This window comes from Athene noctua, chromosome 2 (genome assembly GCF_965140245.1).
Source record: "Athene noctua chromosome 2, bAthNoc1.hap1.1, whole genome shotgun sequence".
NCBI classification, from domain to species: domain Eukaryota; kingdom Metazoa; phylum Chordata; class Aves; order Strigiformes; family Strigidae; genus Athene; species Athene noctua.
Genome location: NC_134038.1, coordinates 50,329,704 through 50,344,583, shown reverse-complemented (window position 1 = coordinate 50,344,583; position 14,880 = coordinate 50,329,704). Strand labels below are relative to the sequence as shown.

Genomic DNA, 14,880 nt, shown 5'->3' with positions numbered 1-14,880 from the left:
TGGGGGTTTGGGAGGCAACGGGCATACACACCTTCTGTGCAACAAACTGCTGGGAGCTGGGAGACCAAGAGTGATCACAGCAGTTGCAATGAAGTTGCTTCTCAGAACCGACCTTATAATGTCCCATAGCTGCCACCCTAAGACTCTGCCCTATCACCAATGATGAAGACTATCTTGAATATTGGGACCACATTATGCATCACATGGTTGACTCCACTGTAAATGAAAAATGTTAATTTTAATGTTTATGGCAGTTCTCTGAAAGGAGGGTCATGTTTGTCAACTCTAGTGCAACAGTCAAAATGGGGTAGTGGACTGGGAGTTCAGCTGCTGTTATTGTAATTTTATACATTTGTATTCAAGAGCATCCTTCAATAAAAAACAAGTCTAAAACCAGCTACAGTCTAATGGTAATCAAACAACCAAGCCTTGCAACTGAGATGCTGCAAACGCTTTAGAAAATTAGCCAATGCTTCTTTATTAGTAAGTGACAGAAAGTAAAAAATACATTCAAAAATAGTTTCAAAACCAATTTCTAAGGCAGACACACCAAAAAAGAATCATGCTACTCTGAATGCTTTTTTTTTTTTTTTTAAGCCATTAAAAGAACATTAGGTGAGCTAATGCAACAGCTGGCTGCGCTACCGCTTCCACAGTATAATCCATAATGGTAAAAGCAGCTTTTTCAGGCATTTTAGTGCAATTTATGCTGTTTACAGGTCTTTTTTTGTGCATTCTCCTATAGTTTAATGTCAATTGATGTTACTTTAGCTTATAAAATCCCCACTAAGTCAAGACAACTCCACTTAGCAGTAACTTTGTTTCCTTTCAGGGCTAATATCAAAGTAGTTGTTTTGAATCCCAAAATGATAAATATCTAATAGAAGCCTGAAGCTATTCTGGTGCTATACAATTGGTGATGTATAATTGAACATTAAGTAATCCAAGTAATAGAAGTCATAGGTCAGCTGTCTCTCCTCCTTAGACAATTCTTTTAAGTATTGCCTCACTACTTCTGCACTTGTTCTCTCATCAGAGGAATGTCTGTCTTTGAATTTAGGAAACTTCAGATCAGCTGGAGCACCTACCAGCTGCAAAAAGTAATTGGCATCTTCTTCCAGGGTTTCAAACTTTCCTATAAAATCATAGTTGATGAGGCAGGGATAGCAGAGCTTACTGACTTGCTCCCAATGAATGTCCATTCCTACTGGGCGATGGGAATCTAACAAATACTGGATAAACTCCTTGAACTTAACTCCTGATCCTGTTTTCAATGACTCTTCATTTGCATTATGTCTATACTTCTTAATTATTGCCTTCCCAAATACTGGATGGTAATAGCTGTTTGGATGTTCAAACTTATCCCTGAAGGCAGATACCAGTCTTTCCATAGGATCACGTACAAATACAGTCTTGGTGTAGGTGTTCAAGCGTGTGAATATCCCTTTTAGGTCATAACTGTCCAGTTTCCTTAGATGCTTTCCATAGTGCACATCATCGTGGGAAATGTTGTGTGCTGAAGTGGCGAGTCCATTGAGCACCATGAGGACCCTTTTCCAATTGGAGCAGCCTGCTTTCGGCACTTCACAGTACAGGACCTTGTGCCTGTCCTCCACATAAATTCTTGACACCAGGTGCACGAGGTGGGTCTGCAGCTTCTTTCTGCTGCTGTATTTCTTACAGAAGTCATGCAGGAAGGACCTGCGCTTTTCCTGGGCACTATCCACATCCTTCCACTTGCCACCTTTGACTAATGTCTTGTTTAAAGGGTGCAGTGTGGGAGGTAAATATACCCCTCTGAAGTGGCTGAGAGCTGACTCACTCATCTTCTGCTGGTCAGACAGTTGGCTCACCAAGGAGGCAGCCACCACACCAAAAGGATCAGCCTTGCCCTGCCAGTTCTTGCCACCTGAGGCAGCCATCTCTCGCTTACTGAGGCCAGGAGGAGCACTGCTGTTCCACGCTGCTCTCCTTGTCATCCCTGGAGGTGAGAATATGAAATCCTGCAAACAGGGAAAGGAACAGAGCTTACAATGGAGCACAAGCCCAGCCCAGCCTATTCACATTGCAACAGCAGCAAGGATGGTGGTGCGCACTCACGACCAAACCGCATTTAGTACTACAACGGCTCTTCTGAACCACTCGATCAAGACAGCTAATTTAGCAACAAGCTGGGCTAATTACTGAAATACATGCTTCTGAAGCTTACCTGTTAGCACACTGTATGTCTTCTGAGAAAAACAAATAGCTTAAACCACACCTTTCAAGAAATCAGAAGTTCACACAGGGAAGCTGACAGTCCTCGTAGGAGTAGGCCAGGTGCTTCTCTCTACCAAACACATTTTCCGCTGTGACAGCACTGGTCGAGTTGCACGGCTGTTAATAGCTCTCGGGAGCACACTGTCACAGACACATTAATGGCTGCTCCATCTGCTTCCACCACTGACATGGAGCAGGCCTTGTCCCCCAATGGTAGTAGTGGGTAAACCTAGGGCTCCTGACATCAGTGGGCTTGAGTGGGGTGTAGTGACAGATTAAATCCTCCTTCCAAAAAGGTCCTATTCCTGTCCCCCTACAGATATATCATGGAAGTGTGATGCATTGGACTGCATGCACATAACACGTGTTTGCAACACAGATGCCTGCACCTGAGCTAGCTGCTTTCACAGCTGATAAGGCAAAATAGGTGCCTTTAGAACCTAGTCCATCTCACTTATTTAAACATCAACATTAAAGACATCAACTAACTAAACATCAACTAGTGACCCTGCAAAGAATGTGAAAAGATGAGACTTTCCTCCCAAACATGTCTTTTAACGTCCCCAGCCACCGTGCAGTCCACAAGCTGCAGAAACAGCAAAACCTGGACTGTGTTTTGCCATCAAATTCTTCAGGGTCTTGTGTCATGCAAGTTGACTGAAGTTTCTTGCAGTTTGGGTATTTCTGCTCTCTCATTCCCAAGTGGATTCTCATGTGTCTGCTAAGTCTTGTAGATTTTTTCTCTTGTCAATAGGCAAGCCTGTTTCATTGGGACATCTATACAGCTGCCTATTTTCATTACACTTCTGGAGAGGGGGGTGTGCTGGTTTCTAACCATCCTGTTGCAATACCAGATAGCCAAATGGTTAGCTAGACACTCATGAACAGACTGCCTGACTGCTTTCATAAGTTGAACTTTTTTTGAAACCTACATAAAAAGACACTTCTGTCATAAACTGATTAAACATTTACTAGAAAGTTGATTTGTGGACTGGCAGACTATAAATGTGAATTTGGGGGGATGGGAAAGTTCACAGGCCAACTCAAATAAGGTTGTTAAAAATTCAGAGGAATAATGTAAGAAATGGTAATGCATGGAACACAATTTGAATTCCAGTTTTAAATAACGCCTGTGGAAAAACAAGCAGTTCCAAGAAAAGTTAGCCTATCTTGCAGTGTAATAATTTCCAATGACAAAAACAAAACTGGTGGATCAGGCTCTTCTGTATTGCTGCAAATCACTAACGATAAGCTCTTTGTTTTCACTTAACTGAGTAAAATTATTTTTGTATTGGTGAAAGCAAATAGAAGAACAGTGCCATGCAGGACTTGTACATCTGTGAAAGAGGGCATGTTACATTCTTAGAGATGCCAAAGGGTACTTGAATTCTTTCAGTTTGATGTGGTCAGTTTTTCTAATATAATTTATTTTTTAAATTCCATTGTGTAATGTTTAATTTTGTAAAACAGCTGAAATACATGTGCCTAGAGACTTATTCCTTCTGCCCTAGGACAGAAAGAATTCAGGAGCATAGTTAGTGTGTAATAACAGAAGGTAGTACTCATAGTAAAACAGGGGATGATTATGAGCCTGATGGGAATTTCAGCATCACAGTGAATGGCGACTTACAAGTGCTACTGCAGAACTACAGACTTACAAATAAATTAAATGCCTTTGTCACGTCCCTCTCAGACAAGGAGACAAGTGACTCAGATTCTCAGCCTTGACCCTAAAAATGTGAAAATGAAAAATACGGGATACACAGAAATCAACCACACAGTACCAGGCTCAACAGAAGTAGGACTAAAGTTACACTACAATGCTAAAGTAACCAAAGACTGTAAACTCATCACTGCAGCTCTGGGGAATGTTATAATTTAGAAGACAGTTTCCAGTGATACGTGACTGTAGTGGTGTTCCCCGACACAGATAAAATTCAAGAGAGGGCAGCAGTACCTCATGACTTCCTATGGTATGTAAGCTGAATTTAGGAGTCTATTTCAGGAGATATTTCAGTGCAAAGACACTTAAACCATCTGAATTTCAACCCAATGCCACTAAACTGAGCTCTACACTTCAGAGGAAGTCAGCCTGTCATCCTGAACTAGTGGAAGATGCCTCTGTTCCACCAGGTGAGGAGGGAAAAGGACAGACTGAAAGGTGTGTGGTCTTGATTTTGATCCATTTCAAACAGTCTGCCTGGGATCTAGGACCAACCTCAGGAGATAACCCAAGGAGCTGTGAAATGCAACTGTAGGAACCACTACTGAAAGATTTTTTCACTGGATTAAAGAATTCAGAGAAGGATTATTCAGAGAAATCTCAGGTAACACCCTAAAGGAAGAGCATATGCACAGTGGGAGTCACTTGAAAGGGGTTCCCTCCAAGCAAGATGAAGCAAAAGAAGAAAGAATCTATCAGGGAAAAAAAGCCCCAAACATAAGGGGGGAAAACAACAACAACAAAAAAGACCTAGGGGAAAAACAATGACACGGGAAGTTCTGAGGACAAAAAAATTATCTAAATATGTAAAATACTATTAGTTGCTTCCCCTCTCCACTTCCCCTTCTCATTGAGACACATATCCCATAGTGAAAACAACAGTATTGTGTAATAAATGTTATTATAAGCTCGACGAGGGATAGTGTGCTTGCAGTAAATGCTGGCTGTAACTTTGTCTAAGAATAGGAATGGGTGGTGATAATTTTCAAAGGCTTTATATTGACATAGAAGTTTTCCAACACACCCACAAAAAAAACCCAAACCTTCCTATATACTTGCGTGAGTAACTAGGTTAGTAGCTAGTACTGGTGAGACAAATGAACGGATGAATCAAGCTTCACTTTTGATGAGAAATGTTTAACTAGAAAGTTTTCTTGGGAAACTAACAGAAATTGTTGACTAGATAGTGCCATATTTCTTAAACAGAACTACCTGACAGTCTGGCATATTTAGCTCTATCACTCTTATGTGCATGACAGAGCTGAAAACCACACACTCTGAAAGGATTTTAATGTTTTATGATACTAGGCTTACACAAAGTGAGATGCCTTCTTTGGATTCCTCTTGGTGCCAATGACTTTTCAATGCCCATTTTATGACACTTTAAAGATCTGAACATCTCTATGTTATGCTGATTTTTTTCACAGTGGGAACAGGAAAAGAAGAAAGTGGCAAAAGCAATAAACATTTTTTAAAAATAATTGTCCAATTATATACAGTGCACCTCACAAGCTGCTGAGCACCATTATTTTAGAAAATGCCTGAATATACACCAACAGGCAACAAACGGGTAATCCCACACCAGTCTGGATCCAGATCTTCCCAGGCAAACAGTCCTTACCAGACTATTTGAGACAAATGTCCAAGTGCAGGGATGGCCATTCATGGCTTTCCAAAGAGCTGCTAAGTTTGGGAACCAGCTGCCTGGCATGTGAGATGAACTCCATGGTCACCTTGGAGAGATGCAAAGCTGTCCTTGAGACATGCTGACAACCTATGCAGCAGATTGTGTACATTTCATCCAAGAAATAAAATCCAGTGACGTGTTGCAATTATGTGCAAGTGATGTTGCTAGCAATTACACAGAGTGCCTTACTCTCTGTTTGCATTATCACATTTGAAAGCAAGTTAAGAAATGGCCATATGTACAACTTAGAAGGGTATGCACATCGTCTCTGTCTCCCTTTAGCTAGGCAGGAACTGAAGACAGATTTAAAAATTAGTTTAAATACAAGGAAAAAAAAGGAATTTAAGAGAGTGTTAGTGTGGTTAGCTACTGGCAGGCAACTCAGTGAAGCTGTTGAAACAAAAGGCATTTATGTATCATTAGTGAGTTCATGGATTTTTTTTGACATTTTTATTGCTGGAGACTCCCTGCTCCTCCACATCCACAAAAGGGATTCTCTTCACTGTAAAAATAAGTAGCCAATACCTTCTTATACACACATTCAAGCTGTCCTTTCCTTTAGTACCTTCACAAGCCACTGAGGTAGAAGAGATTGACTGTTGCCAAGAATGGTTAAGACTTATTCAATTATGCTTTGTGGTGGTTTTACAATGCACGGGTGGGATCTCATGTAGACAGTTTGCAATTAGAGCAACCCACCATGCAAAAAGATAATGATGTATTGGAAAGGATATTATTCTGAGGCTGATTTACGAAGATTTAATGGCCTGCAGTGCACACAGTGCTGTGTTTCCCAAATGCTTTAGTGCTGGATCTTCATTTTTACTAACAAGAATAATAAAATTAAGTGAGCCCAACAGTAGGACAAAGAATAGTTGAAGAAAGAAATATTTTGTTTTACTGTGCTTTTCTGTGTGGCCAAGTGACTACATCCTAAGTATCAGTAATGTATGTTTGGTTAACATCTAGATAATGTGTCTTCTGTCCTAAAACATGCTTCCTGAAATAGTCCTCTAAGATGCTTCTTAGGAGCAACTGCATGAAATCACCTGGGAGCCTACTGTGCTCTGCTTTTTACTGTGGCTTGCACTTGATTGTTGAAGGTTTGTGTGACCTGAAGGCCCTCTCAGCACTATTATACAAAATAGCTAATATGGGTGCTCTTCAAACATGTGGATATTCAGAGATGATAAAAACATCATTCCTTAGGACAAGAACAGGATGAAAAATTTTTTTGCAGATCAAACTTATTAAAAGCAATTATTTATAAGGACAGTGCATTTTTGTTTGTTTTCTGATCAACCCAGGAAGGGTTTCTGCAGTACATACTCAGAGAAACTTACCCATGAGAAGCAGCAAAGGCCCCTCCCAATGATGAAATGACAGGAGTTTGAAATATATGCTTGCAGTATATTATATCTTCGCTTACATCCCAGTCCTTTTGTACTACACATTTGGCAGTGACGAAGTTCAGCATGAACTGAGAGCACTAGATAGTTTATTTTGCTGTATAAATGTATTTCTTTACGTTGCTTCTTATGTGAGGATTTTTCATTATGAACATGTAATTTCAAGACCTTACTTGTTTACCTAGGATGTCTCTGTAGAAAACTTACAGAGAAAGGCTCTCCTGAGACAAAGTTCATTTTCTGACTCACTCTCTAACTCTGTATTGATCAGGGAGTGCATGGAGATCAGTCCCTTAATTTAGGTACTGAGATGAAGGCAGCTTGAATTCCGTAGGGCTATAAACCAAACATCCTCTTACTTGGATTGGAGGAATGTGGGAGTCTTTGAAAAGGTAATATATAGTTTCAGCCTAAACCTCATTTGCTTTAAATATTGAGTTTTTCATATAATTGGGCACAGTTAGAAGGATTTCTTCAGCAGAGGTGCATGACTATGGCAGATGGCTCAGTATTGATATGTAGTGGAAATATGAGGAAAAGTTTGCATGGCTCCTATCTTCATCAATCTCGTGAAGCCTGAAGCTACTACTACATCACTTTAGCTGTAAAAACATGTAGAACTATACTTACATGTATGTGCAAGTTTTCTTAAGTCTGTCAGAAGGAGGGATTCTGCCAAGAGGAGGGATTCTGCTTAATTTTTTTGTGCTAGAAGACTATTTGCAAAGCATAATTCAGAATGGCCAGACTCCTCTAGTCCTGTGCTACCTGAGCTAACACGTAAATATACTCACAACTTTCTCATATCATAGCAGCTGTGTCGTATAATGTTGGTGAGCACAACAAATCCCTACAGGAGCTTCCAATGAAGAGACTATCCAGGCTGGCCACAAGTGACAGGAAATATTTGCGGATGAGGTGCTTCACCCTCTGTGCACTGAAGATAAACCTCTTGATTCATCATTTGTGCTTAAAACAGCTACTCCAGAGATAGCCAACACTAACCCCTCATCTCCCATGAATTTTTTGTTTATCTAATTTATTCAGACCAAATCACCACTGCTACATTCCTCACAAGCCAGAGTTGACATATGTATTCCCTGTGAACACTGCAAGTTTAGTGGAGGTTCTTCTGCCAGAGAGACCTTGTGGCTCATACGCAATTCCAATATGGAAAAGGAAGAATGAAACAACTGTGCTTTGAACATTCATAGTTCTTTCTGCCCCTAAAGTTCTCAAAACCCCACGAAATGGCAGCAATCTTATCTTTCCTCTAGATTAAGATTTAGGAATATTTTGTATGTGGAACCATCAGTCCTGAAAGGCAAAACCTTACTATACTGACACCGCATTTTCCTATGAGGTATGTATCCCTAAAACACATGTACTTCTACCAAGCATCTCTAAGATTACTAAATTAGTTGGGGGAAAAAAAGAAAAAAAGAAATGAGTATACAAGGTGCTCATGGCTTCTTGCAGAGACTAAGAGGCAAACCTTTTAGTTTGTAGTTTGTTAGGTTCAAGGGAGGTACTTGCAAACACTAAGCCAGACACAAATGAGAATAACTGATCATAGTAAGAAAAAAAGAAGTACTGCAGGTAAATTTTAATTAACAGATACCAGACATTTTATATACTGCTTTTCAAAACACAGCTTTGTGAATCAGTGACTATTGCCCCTTGAATCTGTTAGAAGAAAGTTTGGCATCTCACTGCAGTGTGACTTGGAGTTATGGCAAGGGCACAGACAAAGCGTAGAAGAAGAAAAGGGCTGAGGGAAAGAGATTTTTTTTTTTTTTTTTTTTTTTTAATGCAATGTGGCCAAGTGTCAGTGAATGAGCTGGTGTGGAAAAATTTGAAAGGAGAGCACCAGTCCAGAAGCTGGTTTTGGAGAACAACCCAGGCCCACAGGCAATGGGAAAAGTGAAGAGGCCCAAAAGGGTAAGATAAACGGTAACAGTATCAGGATTATAGTATTAGTCCCATGTCCATTTAATAAGGAACTCATTCGTCTTTGCCTGAACCCTCACAGATACATGACTCCTGGCTTTGCACTTGAGCTCTCCTCCTCTCCCTGCCCCCTGCCTGCATCTACGAAAAGCACAGTCACCCACGCTAATGAGGCAAGACAGTCTGCATGAGCCACTTCCACAAGCTGATTCATATGGTCAGCAACTTGGATGAAGGAAATTAATCTCTTATTTTACTTGCCAATTCTTATACAAATCTGGAATTAACTCCCTCCTGTTTCTGCCCTCACAGTTAAAACATGCTCAGAATGGGAATAATAAAAAAGATCAAGGCACGGTTAACAGAAAAAGTACCAATAAAGATGCTATTAGTATCAGAAACTAAGCAACATGTAAGTTTGCGTGACAGATTAAAGATTCACCAAGACAACTGCAAGCAAGTACGGGAAAATAAAAACAAGCACCCCACCCCATTATTACCAATAAAGAAGTAATTTTCAAGGTCTATCAGTGGTAGTGATAAATTGGCATCTGGATAGTGCAATGCTGATGCTGCTTCTCTAGGTTTCTGACAACAGTTTCATGGAGCTGGGTCTTTGCAGTATAACTCACAGACTTGTAAATAAGCACAGAGCCATTGCAGCCCAGACAGCTTGTGTTTGGACAGAGCCTGCATACAGTTTGCATGGAGTGCTCATCTCTAGATGTGTAGCTAAGATGCACTTAATAAAAGGCAACTTTCAGATCATGGACCACTTAACACTTGGCCATATTTAGCCCAACCTTCTTTCTGTGCAGTCACTCTCATTTTGGGTACAGGTAAACCAGTAAGTTCAAACAACATTTAATTCTGAGCTCAGTCCTCCTCCTCTGTGCATACTGTTAATAAAAACTTAGTCATCCACTGCAGACAGTGGCCAGAAATCTTTATCAGCACTCACTCTCATATCTGCACACAACGTCATAGCAAAGCAACTTAAACAACCTGAAATTCAAAATGGACCCAAACGAAGCATGTAATACTCATTTTATGAAGAAAGACTCTTGGGTTCCACTGACTAGTAGGTTTACTGTATGCATACAGAGAGTTTAAATCTGAAGATGACACTTTCAGGTAATCTCTGTATATTACACATTTGTCTCTTCTTTGAGTTAATTAAATAATGTTAACATGCCTACTTTTTCATAACGTAAAGCACAGAAGCAAGTCAACCTAAATAGTTCCCTCTGTTGACAAATGCAGTTCTCAAAATCATTACCTCCAAGTGCATGGTAGTTTACATACACCGTTATTTTATGAAGAAGAAAATAAATAATGCCTCTTGTATTTTCACAACTCAAGCCAAGCAGGCATTTTTGAGTGCATTTGCTATTTTAAACAACATCTGCTGATGCCTGAGGCTAGATGCCAACCTCTTTTTATCCAGAGGTATTAGGGACCATGTTCTGGCACTTGCTGTTCCGCCCTGCACAGGGGAGACCCAGTCCCCACTGCTCCATCTGCATGAGTAGACATTTCCTGGGAGGGTGATTGATCTAACTAACTCTGATTGATTGAACTAACTCTGCCTTCTGGGACTGAAACCCTGTCTTCCCTCTTCCAGGGAGTGCTGTAATCACCAGACGTCAGATGAGCCCCCCCCCCCCCTCTTTCTTTCTCTCTCTCTCATTCAACTTTACATACAGGAAGGATATAACATGGGTCTTACGGGAAGCAGAAGTTTTAGGCTTGAATCTGCTTGGGCAGAGGAAGAAAGTAAACCTAGACTTCCATATTTCAGGGAATCACTGACTTAGTTTTCACAGCTATCCCAACACCATCTTAAGAAGACTGCCTGGTGTACCTGTACCTCATGTGGTCCCATCTGGCAGGTTTGAGCTTTCCTGGTGAGATAGCTGTTTCTGGGTTTCCACAACACTGAGAGAAGTGCCTGGATTGGATCAGTCCTGACAACACTGGGGCACATCTGTACCTGCAGAACAAGCTTACGAGGCTCAGCTGCCTCCTCTGGGAGGTGATGAATGAGCAGAAGACATCACAGATCTGGACTTGAGTTAACTTTAGGCACTTCAGCTTCCTTCCAAACCTGCCCCCTCTGAGCTACAATTAAGATAGAGCTACTTAAACAGTTGCTTAGAATGTCTGTTCTGAGTAGCCAAATATGGAGCTTGGAGCAAAGAGGCAAAGAGCATGTGTTATATGGGGAACCAACAGGATTCTAAGACCAAAAGGTTTTGAGTTGGATGTCAAATCCTTTCCTCAATTACTTTAAAGGAATTACTTCAGCTGCAAACGTCATCTACAAACAAGCTGTTCAACAAGATGTTCTTACAAGCAGCAGTGCAAGTGGTAGCCTAGTTTTGGAGGAGTTTCAATCACGTTTCTCCATCCCATCTCTTCCTGTCAGCACTTCCAGTTCCTCCCCGTACCCAACTGGCAGCAGTGGGCAACACGGTGGCTCACCACCTGCATTTGTGCTTGACAGTCAGGCCCCTACCCTCTCCTGGAATGGATACGGAGCTGGGATACTAATGACTGTCTTCTCCTCAGTGAGGACAAAACTTCCCTTCTAACCAGCCACCACCCTTCACAACACTGAGCTCTTATAACTGTGACAAAGTTGGCTAAAATTGTCCCTGACTTCAAACATTATTGCAGGAGGACTGAAAGGACGATGGCCTGGCAGTATGACTGTCAGGTCTCCCTAGGGCACCCAGGGCATTTACAAGTAGCAAAATGTAAAAACGAAGATAATCAACAGCTGTACACTTTCCTCACAAAAGCCAGCAACCCCTTTGAAAAGAGAGGGCTGTAATGTAATGCTCTGCTTCTGCATACATGGCAGTATTTCTCAGATTAGTGGCTGTGGTAAGATCCACAGGGATTTTCTGCTGGTAAACAGAATCCATTTCTGCAGGTAAACACACTTATCTTCCAGCATGAACGAGACATCTTGCTCTTTCAGAAATAGTAAGAAAAGTTTAAAATGAAACTAGGTTCAGCTGAAGAATATTAATGTATATTCAGGCATGAAGAATTCAATTTCCCCCAAATTGCTTTGGAAGAGACAGTAAGATCTCTAGAGGTCTCAAAGCATTTTCCCCTCAATCACAATTAGCATTTAATTCAAATTAGATTACTTTATTGGTAAATAAAAAATAAATAGAAATGTATAATGCACTCTACGTTGGCAAATATCTCAAATCTGTGTTTGACTACATTCATAAAACTTTAAAACTAATTCATGTGTTCATTTTTTTTTTAAAATTAATTGATTGCATTGAGAATTGATTGCATTAATAAATTAATGTGGGACAAAACAGACTGTGAACTTATGAACGGGTTTATCCACTGCACACTCCCTCCTCACACTGACTGAAAGGTAGCATACCGTAGCATACTGTGGGATAACCTGTGTTTATCATAGGGAAAAGAAAATACCCTAACTTATTCTGTAGCAGTTTTTTGTATAGCTATCCACTCCGTATGCATAAATCTGCAAGCAGTGCCACAGATGATCAGTGTGCCATCCAAACACTAAATATTTCAAGCACCATCCCTCCTTGAAGCAGAGGAATAATGAGAAAGAATGGCGCTGTGGTTAAGGGTAGGTGCACCGGCCTCAATCACAGTGTTTGGTTTTGTAACTTTGAGCAACTCCCTTGACCTTCACACTTCATTTTTTCCATGCCTGCAAAACAAGGAAAGATAATAATTGCCTACTCCATGTGAATATTGTGATTCCTAATTTCTGATTAACACTGGTAGAAAACTCTTGCCATTTTACAGAGCGAGAAGGGACTCTCAAGAAATCCGAGGATCAGGATTGCAACCCAACTTTCCAGCCCATTGCTGCCTTTCATTGCTTAAACCTCACACCATCTCTTTCAGTATTTCTGTTGAACATCCAGTCGTCTTAGTCTCTTGTATACTCTAATGCTTTTTTTCTTCACAAGAAGAATCTTTCTCCATAAAATTGAAGATATTTCTACCTTCACACACTGCATGTATGTTCCTGTCTATACAGCCTGAGAAATGGTTTCCTCTGACAGGATACTGAAAAGGTTCTCAAATAAATGTGTCCACTGTTCTTATTTGAATAATATTGCCTCTTGTCTTTTTCTGACATTCACCATCTTGGTACTATATATTATTTAATCAGTAAAGGACTGTTATGTTATCTGAACTTGAAGTAGGCAGAAAATGGTATCAGGAGCAGCCCTGATCAGCCTGGAAGAAAGAAAATGTTATGTGTAGGACAAACCTGAACAATTTTTCCTGCCCGATTTTTCTATCTAATCAGATATCACATAATGAATGGAAAATAAATTTAAAAAAAATGCAACTTCTACCTACTGGTAACAAAATGTGCATAGGGAGCAGGAGGGATCTCAGCCAACCAGACAGGGCTCAGAGGTGCCCACCTCAAGCATATGCATATAAAGAAGTGAATATCTACAGGACAGCATGATGGGGGAAGGCTCTCATACCTTCTCTGGGAAACCAGCATGGCTGGGCGCCTCTCCACGGTTCCTGTACACTATTGCACACCAGACAGGGAGCAAACAGGAAGAATTAGAGGTCTGTGTGCAGTCTCTCTGGGATCAGAGAGATGTGGTGGGACAGCTCACAGGACTGAAAAGCTGCCATGGATGGATACAGGCTCTTCAGGAAGGGCAGGCTGGGACAGCAAAGCAGGGAGTCACCCGTTCAGCCAGAGAGCAGTGGGGACACATGGAGCTCTGTCTCTGGATTGATGAGAGTCAGCGGAGCACTTGTGGGTCATGACTAGAGGGCAGATCAACATGACTAACACTATGACAGGTGTCTGTGACAGAAGCCCTGATCAGGAAGAAGTAGTAGATGAGGCCTTCTGCAGACAACTGGAAGAAGCCTCATATTCACAAACTTTGGTCTTCATGGGGGAATTTAACCACCTGCAGAAGAGCAGGGCACAAGCAATCCAGCTTTGGGGAGTGCATTAATAAAAAATTCCTAGTGGAAGTGGTCAAAGAGCCAACAACGAGAGACTGGCTGCTGGACCTCATGCTTACGAACACGGAATGACTGGTTGGAGATGTGAAGGTCAGGGTGATGGCAGGTGTCATGAGAAGGCAGAGTTGAGGATCCTGAGAAGAGGGAACAAGCCAAAAAGCAGTATCACAGCCCTGGGCTTCAGGAGAGCAGACTTTAGAGTGTTCAGGGAACTGCTTAGAGGAAACTCATGGCATATGGCCCTGGAGAGGAGAGGGGTCCAGGACATCTGGATGAAGTTCAAGGATCACCTCTTCCAAACTCAAGAATGGTTCATTCCCATGAGGAGAAAATCAAGCAAAGGTAGCATGGGTCTATGTGTGTGAAAAAGGAGCTTCTGAAAGAAATTAAACATAAAAAGGAAGCATACCAGAGGTGGAAATTGGGACAGGTGACTTGGGGGAATATAGAGACATTGTCTGATCATGCAGGAATGGTATTAGGAAAGCCAAAAGCCATCTGGGAGGGATATGAAAGATGACAAAGGCTTCCACAGGTCTATCCACAGCAAAAGAACAACTGGGGAAAAAGTGGGCCCACTGCTGAATGGGGGAGGGACCTGGTGATAGATGACATGGAAAAGGCTGAGATACTTACACCTTCATTGCCTTGGTCTTTACTAAAAAGACTGGCCTTCAGCAATCCCATGCCCCTGAGACCTATGGGAAAGTCTAGAGTAAGGAAGACTTCCCCTGGTGGAAGAGGATCGGTTAGAGAGTATTTAAACAAACTGGACATAAGTCCATAGGACCTGATGGGATGCACTCATGAGTGCTGATGGAACTGGAGAATGTCAC

The 14,880-nt window shown here is 41.3% G+C and overlaps 1 protein-coding gene across 3 annotated transcripts in view; it reads right to left on the bottom strand.

Annotated features, from left to right (window-relative positions):
* Positions 1 to 620: 620 nt before the first annotated feature.
* Positions 621 to 14,880, bottom strand: part of CHST9 (carbohydrate sulfotransferase 9) — a 92,267-nt gene continuing 78,007 nt past the window's right edge. For all 3 annotated transcript variants that reach the window (XM_074897744.1, XM_074897743.1, XM_074897745.1), the window contains one exon: positions 621 to 2,003. In XM_074897744.1, the coding sequence (XP_074753845.1) occupies positions 906 to 2,003 (1,098 nt within the window). In that variant the 3' untranslated portion in view covers positions 621 to 905. The remainder of the gene's footprint in view (positions 2,004 to 14,880) is intronic.